At 45.0% G+C, this 7,500-nt stretch overlaps 1 protein-coding gene across 3 annotated transcripts in view; it reads left to right on the top strand.

The window, feature by feature from the left end:
• Positions 1–7,500, top strand: part of LOC147035568 (laminin subunit gamma-1-like) — a 97,823-nt gene that overhangs the window by 85,333 nt on the left and 4,990 nt on the right. For all 3 annotated transcript variants that reach the window (XM_085900009.1, XM_085899998.1, XM_085900019.1), the window contains 4 exons: positions 214–328; positions 494–684; positions 781–939; positions 6,872–6,971. In XM_085900009.1, the coding sequence (XP_085756135.1) occupies positions 214–328; positions 494–684; positions 781–939; positions 6,872–6,971 (565 nt within the window). The remainder of the gene's footprint in view (positions 1–213; positions 329–493; positions 685–780; positions 940–6,871; positions 6,972–7,500) is intronic.

Here is a 7,500-nt window from a genome sequence, read left to right as displayed (position 1 = left end):
CTCTTCCTGTACCAAAGTTCCTTGTGTATCCTTGTATGTATGTATGTGTGTGTGTGTACTTTGAGTGCAAATGTAAAATAAATAAATAAAAGTCCCGTTGTATGTTTTATTTATTTATTTATTTATTTATTTTAAGAAAACTTGCATGTACATGGCATTGTCATGTATGATGCAGATTCATATCGGTGAACAAACCTCATTTCTCATGTCCAGATGCTCGATGAGCTACTTGTGAGAGCTGATGCTGCGTATGCAGCAGCAAGAGATGCAAGAGACAAGGGTATTCGCCTCCTGGAGGATGTCAAGATAAAGCTTGCAAAACTCCATGGTGAGCATTCATCTCAGTCATGTCTTCACTCATTCTCCACCTGTCGTGGAGTCTCTTTCCCTCCTTTCTTTTCCTTAGACACGCAATCACTGGAATACTGGACCATGTAGACAACTGGGCCATGATGTCATCTCTGTTTTTTGTCCTTTTTTTTTTTAAATTCAGAAATGGAGCGGCAGTTCTCTGACTCTCACTTGAATGTGCTGGACTGGTTCGAGGATGTCCGCCGACTCGTTGCAGCAGCAGAAAACATGATTCATCAATCAGAGGCGGCTCTCGACGGGGTGCAGAGAAATGCAAATGAAGCGTTGAGCACCGCACAAAAAGTGAACCTCAATACTGGAGAGATGCAAACTGTAAGTTTGGCACAGCACCGGGCCGTGGCCTGAACTGAGTTCATTCATAAGGTAAGGCTGAAAACCAGTTCATCATCAATCTCGGAACCTTCCCAGGAAGGACACCGTCTCAATGTTGAATCGGAGCAAATGGCCAAGCAAGTTGAGGACTTGAGAGCGGCCGGTGAGGATCTAACTTCAAGGGTGAATCAAGCTGAGGGCCGCGTGACCCGGCGGCTGAAACAAGCAAGCTCGGATGAACAGAAGACCAATGAGGTGTGACCACACATCTGGCAATTTCTTTACTTCCTCTCCAATAAATGCGTTTTTTTTTCTCAAAATTTAACAAAATTGACCTCAAGGATGAATGATTTTCTTATTCTCATTTTTTTTCTCTCTTCTTCTTTCTCTTTTTTTACATACTGATTGTCATGAAAAGATTATTATAGATTATTAGTCACACTTAATGCTCTGCAAAGATTCTTTAGTTGCATTTATTTATTTATAAAGTCCAATCTCTCAGTAAAAACATTAAGATTAAAATAAACAAATTAAATGAAGACAAAATGTTCTCACTTTCCTAAGTGTTATATTGTTGTGGGGCCGAGTGTCGGCGGCGAGCACGACCGCTAGGTGGAGCAGTAGAGTCGGCTCCACCGAACACCCGGAATTTAGATTGTGCTCCTCGGAGAACTCCGAAAGGCATGGGTCGCTTACAGGACCGTGAATGGCCAATAATTAGGCCGCGTGTAATAGGGTTAATTGCCAACTTCAATATACCTAAGTATCCACGCGGCAAAGCTACCGGGAAATTCACACCCTCGGCAGGCCTCGAGCAGAACGAGCCGTTACCGTGCTCAAACCGTGCGTAACCCGAGCGGATGGTTACCAAGACCCGTCGGTCCAAATGCACAATTTACCATTTCCCAATTTCCCAACACGCACCGTGCTAAGTCAATGAAAGAAACACAGAAATGAGCTGGAACATTTAACAGGGGATTTATTTATAATGGGGGGAAGGAATGATCAGAGCTTTTCCTGATCCTGCATCACAAAGATCAGAGTTATCACGACTAAGCAAGGCAAATAATGTGCAACAAAAAGGACTTAATTCTACTTAGGCAAGACAGGCCCACACACACACACACACCCAAAATAAATGGACCTCAATGGTCTTTATTCGGCTCGAGAGGGAAGGCGAGCTTAGGGTCAAGGTCTGGTTGATACCTCTCCGCCTCGTGCGGTCTTCACCGACCCACGCTTGTGGAGCTTGGATTCCGTGGAAGGAAACGGGATCCTCAGCTCGCTCGCTCCCACACAACCCACCTCGGTGGGACTCGAACCCACGCCTCCAGAATCCAAGGAGTGGCTTGGCCAGCCGCGAACGCCGATCGGCGACCCGAGCACCATGAACATGAACACCAACCAGGACGAACGCCAACTCCGACCAGCACGATCATCGACCAGGAGCCACGAACTCAACCAGCAGGAACCAACCAACTTCTCTCTCTCTCACGAGCAGCTCGCGACCTTTCGTATCCCTCCCCGTTGTGGATGGACTTGGATGAAATTTCGTGGATAGCTTGGGTGTGTGACAAGGACAAATTGATTAAATTGCGGTGAAGATCCGGATCTGGATTCTATAAATTTTTTTAAAGTGATTCTTTACCATTGAGAGATGGGGCCAAAAACGATGTATCGCATGATATTTCAAAAATGTATTGGGCCCAATATGTTCGACTGGATCAAGCATTGTGTGGCGGAGGTATGCGCTCAACCAAATGCCCTTCTCGTTCCTTATTTGTTCCTCTATTTTGTCCCTCAACACTGCTGTTGATGTGTTTCACCCACCCCTCTCTATTTCTATTTCTACTGTTCCTTTTGTTCTGTTACATCCTGATTCTAGCTATGGTCTATTTCCTCCACAAGCCTCGACTTTGTCTCCAAAAAAAAAAAAATCCATCCAACATGTCTTCTCATACTTGTTCAAGTGCAGGTTAGAAAACCATGAGCCGATGACAGTTGACGTTGAATTTAAGGTAGGCCGTAAAAACTTATTGCTGGTTTCATTTGTGGAAACGCAGGTTGCGGTGAACCAGTTCAAAGGGGGTTATGCCCCAGAGATCTGTGGCATCCATGCTGAACTTCTCAAGGCTGGTGGAAATGCTGTACTGGTATCATTGCATGCATTTCTGTGCTCTGTTTGGAACACAGACATCATCCCAACTGACTGGTAAAGGGGCCTCGTTGTCCCTCTCTGGAAAGGGAAGGGTGATCGCTAGAACTGCAACAACTACCGAGGGGTGATGCTGCGCTTAGTGCCGGGCAAGGTCTTTGCTAGGATAATTCTTCATAGGGTTGGCCACCATCTGCTCGAGCACCAGCGTCGAGAGCAGTCAGGCTTTACACCAAATAAGTCAATGATTGAGCATATCCTTGCTCTCGTTGTCTTCACCAAACACAGACGAGTTTTGGCAGGGACTGCTTGCAGCCGATGTTGATCTCCGCAAAGCATTTGATTCGGTGAATCGGGATGTCCTCTGAAGGACTCTCGGCCTTCGTGGGGTGTCACCAAAGTTTATCGATCTGATTTCTGAACTATACTCTGGTACAGAGTGCCGTGCGAGGATGGTGGTTCTATCTCTGACTTATTTCCAGTTGTTACTGGAGTTCGTAAGGGGTGTGTATTGGCCCCCACACTCTTAAACACTTGCATGGACTGGATTCTGGGGAAGATGTCAGAGAAATCAAGCTGCGGTGCATCGCTTTGGAATATCAAGATCTCTGACCTTCATTTCACAGATGATGCAGTCATCCTTTCGGAAACACTGGTTGTCCTTGTAGGGGCCCTCGAGGTACTGAAAGAGGAAGCGGAGCCGCTGAGACTATGTGTTTCCTCAGTCAAAACAAAGATCCAGGCTTCCAATGACATCTTGGATGCTGCCATCTTGTCTGTACCTGTTTGTGGTGAGGATGTTGAGGTCACAGAGAGATTCACTTACCTTAGCAGTGATATTCATGTCTCTGCGGGTTGTGAGCTAGAGGTCAACATACATCTGCGTCGGGCCTGGGGAGTCCTGGAATCACTGGGTCCTGGGGTGTGGTGCTGTCAGTACCTGTTCAGGAGGATAAAAAAAAGTCCGAGTCTTCAGGTCCTTGGTGCTATCAGTCTTGCTCAACTGGTTTGAGACTTGAACTCTGACAAAAGAGCTGAGACTTGATTCCTTTGGTGCCAGGTCTCCTCGAAGAATCCTTAGCTTTCGCTGGTCAGATTCCGTGTCCAACGAGCAGTTGCTGAGAGAGACTCAAATGAGATTTGTTACCTGTATAGTCTGTGAATCTCAGCTGCATCTGTATGGACATGGCTCGATTTCCGATTTCCTGAAGCTGATCCTGCTCACCAGATTCTCTCAGTGAGGGAGCCTCGTGAGTGGAGAAGGCCAACATCACGACCACGTGCCTCGTGGTTGCAGCAGATTAATCAACATCTCAAGGAGATTGGGATGGGCCAGGTATCTGCCTGGGGGATGGCCAGACGGAGGCCCCTGGAGTACCGACGGAAAGTGGACGCAGCGAAGCGCTGCTCCAGCACACGCTCCCATACCTAACTTCAACTGAAGTGCAGGTTAGAAAACCCTGAGCTGATGACAGTTGATGTTAAATTTATTTAAGTTAGGCCTTAAAAACTTATTGGTGGTTTTCAACCAAAATTCCGTTGCAAAACTTCCTTATTACCATGTGACTAATCTGCGTAGAAAAGCCTTGGAAGAGCAGAATGTTTACCATACTTGCAAAATTGTGCGCTGTGAGAGTAAGAGTAGTTGGTCGCATCGTAATCCTGAAACAACAGACAACATGGCCAGCTCTGACATATTTTTGACAAAAAAGTGACATTTCTTTTTAAGTGGCATCTATATCTATAATACAGTAAACCCTCAAATATCGCGGGTCATAATATCGCAGGTTTCAACCAATCGCGGGCAACCTATTGTGTTGAGATTTCATTATCGCGGGATTTCATTTCGACCGATCGAGGTTTTTGAGCTGAGATGAGTCATCGTCAAACTCTCGATTTCCAACACCCGGACTCGAATCCCCGTTCTAATGCTTCATTCTCAAACATACATTTTCAACCGAAGCTCATGTAACAAATCGAGGCGAAGAGATTTATGCTGAAGCAGGTTTTTAACACCGATGAGATGGGATTATTGTGGGAGAGGATTCCGTACCTCGCAACCTTCTGTCCAAGCAGGGAAGTTTGTGATTCAAGGTGTCATTGCTGCAGGTGATTTCATCGGAGAGCTAATGTTGCTCTTCCAATCGCCTTCACCGCTCCCTCCGCTCACCCTTCCCCCCCCCTCTAACAGCATCATCCCAGCTAAGTGTTGTGGTTTCTATTTATGGCAGCAGAGTACATAATGTTCTTACCCTCACCCTTACCCACCTCTCTTTTATAATAAATTTAAAAGGTAAAAGTCTTTTGTTTTTGATTAATTTACACTGTATTTATTATTTATTTTATTTTCATGCTTTAATATTTCAATGTTCACCTAATTTATATGTATATCTACGTGTTCATTTTAATTGTAACGTGTTTATTTCTGGCTGCGGTCAATCTTCCTTGATGTTTTCTCAAAGTCCAGGAACGGAACCCCCCACTTCTCATTGGCCTTGGTTTCTACGATCGCGGTTTTAACATGGAATTTTCCAGGAACCCAACCTGGAAATGTTAGAGAGTTTACTGTGTTTGAAAAACGAAAAACATGGTCTGTCCATGAAGCGGTGAAGTTGTGTGACTCAATGTCTATTTATTACGTACTGTTTGAGTGTCAGTTGCACCCCGACTTCGCACATGTACTATTGGAATGTACCTTTTGACCCTTTACACTGCTGAGATCTCATTCGACCATTGAAGACCCTTTAAGACCCAGAGGACCAAAGACCCAGATGACCCAAAAGTTCCCAAGGACCCAAAAGACCCAAAAATTCCCGAGCACCCAAAAGAGCCCCGGGCCCCAAAAGATCCTCAAGACCCAGATGATTGAAAAGAAACTGAGGACCCTGAAGACCCAAAAGACCAAGATGACCCAAATAACCCCAAGGACCCAGCTGGCATTCAACGTTGAATTAACACCAGGTGGGGTTGACTCAGCCTATCATCCTTCCAAGGTCGGCGAAATGAGTCCTAGTGTATAAGGGTAAATAATCATTCGGGGTAACCTGTGGCGACCCGTCCAGGACTGTATTCCTTGCCAATAAAACTGCCTCGTCAGGCCTGTGCACCTTTATGGCACAAAAGGAATGGTACTATTATTATGCAGAGTTGTCAGTTGCCTATACACCGCTCAAATCAAGGTATACGTCAGAACCCCTTAGACACACGTCAGAAGAACGTGTTGCATGCTTGGAACAAATCGTATGTCAGGCGGGTACTCTGCTAATTATATAAAGATGAAAAACACGGTCCATCAGTGAAGCCGTCCCTCCAACCGTCCGTGAAGCCGTGTGACTGTATGTCGATTAATAACATCCTGTTTGAAGGTCATTTGCACCCTGATGACATGTAGGTCTATTAATTACATACTACTGGAATGTACATTTTAAATTTTTAGACCCTTTGCACTGCTGAGACGCCTTAGACCGTTGAAGACTGTTTCAGACCCTGAAGACCATTTAAGACCCCCAAGTCCCCTAAAGAACTCTAAGGCCCTTATACATCCTTAAGACCCTTTAAGATCCCGAACACTTCGAAGACTCTTAAAAACCCTGAAACCCTTAAGACCCCTAAGACCATAAACACTCCTAAGACCCCTTAAAAACCCCCAAAGACCCTTAAGGCCCCTAAGATCCCTCGAAGATTTCGACCTTAACACCATTTAGACCCCCTATACCCATCAGACAACTTGGACCTTTGACCGTTTTGAGCTTGATACCACTTGGATCTTTTTAGACCCTTTTTACATGCTTGAGAGGTTTGACCCCTTAAACACTAACTACTCTTGGAACGTACCCTTTAGACATTTAGACCATCAAGAACCTTTTAAGTGCACATCTTGCAAACATCTATAGTCTTCTTGCAAAACACAGACTGTACTTTGTTCAGCAAGTGATGCACAAAGTCGACCCACCCTGGGGGGGGGGGGTGGGTACACTGCGAGTATTACATAAGATGTGACTCATCTTTTTGTTGTGTGGTGTGTTCCGGAAGGCAAAAGAGTTTGTGGCCGAGACACAAGGGAAAGTTAAGGAGGCTGAGAAGCAAGTTCAGTGGATTCTTCAGTACATCATCAAGGCCAATCACCATCTTGGTAAAATGTCTCACCGTACTTCTGCACATTTTCATTGTGACCACTGAAAGGCTGCTTGCTGATATATGATGAAAATAGGAACAACTGATATGGGGTTTCAGGTATCGTCTTTATTCCCACTTTCATTTGAAGACCATGGCGTGTTTTATTAAATATCAATTTTTGATGGTTTCTTCAGATATTCTGCTTGGTAGTTCCTTTGCAAGGGCGTTTTTATGCCTCCGCTGATTAAATTGACAGAGCCATTGTGTTTTTGGGGTGTCCATCCAGCCGTCCGTCCATCCGTCCGTGATTGGTTTTCGTTACCGTGATAACTTAAGAATGGCTGAAGGGATCCAAATCAAACTTGGTGCAAGTATGTCTGATGATGCAAAGATGAACTGATTAGATTGTGGGGTTAAGAGGTCAAAGGTCAGAGGTCCTGTTAGGTAAAATTCTCTTACCGCATTAACTTTTGAACCAGTGATGGGATTTTGACCAAACTTGGTCGAAGTACGTACAATGATGCAGAGATAAACTGATTCGATTT

This window comes from Eptatretus burgeri, chromosome 1, assembly GCF_056783735.1.
Source record: "Eptatretus burgeri isolate ZD-2024b chromosome 1, Ebu_testis_v1, whole genome shotgun sequence".
Lineage (NCBI taxonomy): Eukaryota > Metazoa > Chordata > Myxini > Myxiniformes > Myxinidae > Eptatretus > Eptatretus burgeri.
The sequence above is the reverse complement of the archived record's forward strand: the minus strand, read 5'-3'. Positions and strand labels throughout refer to the sequence as shown.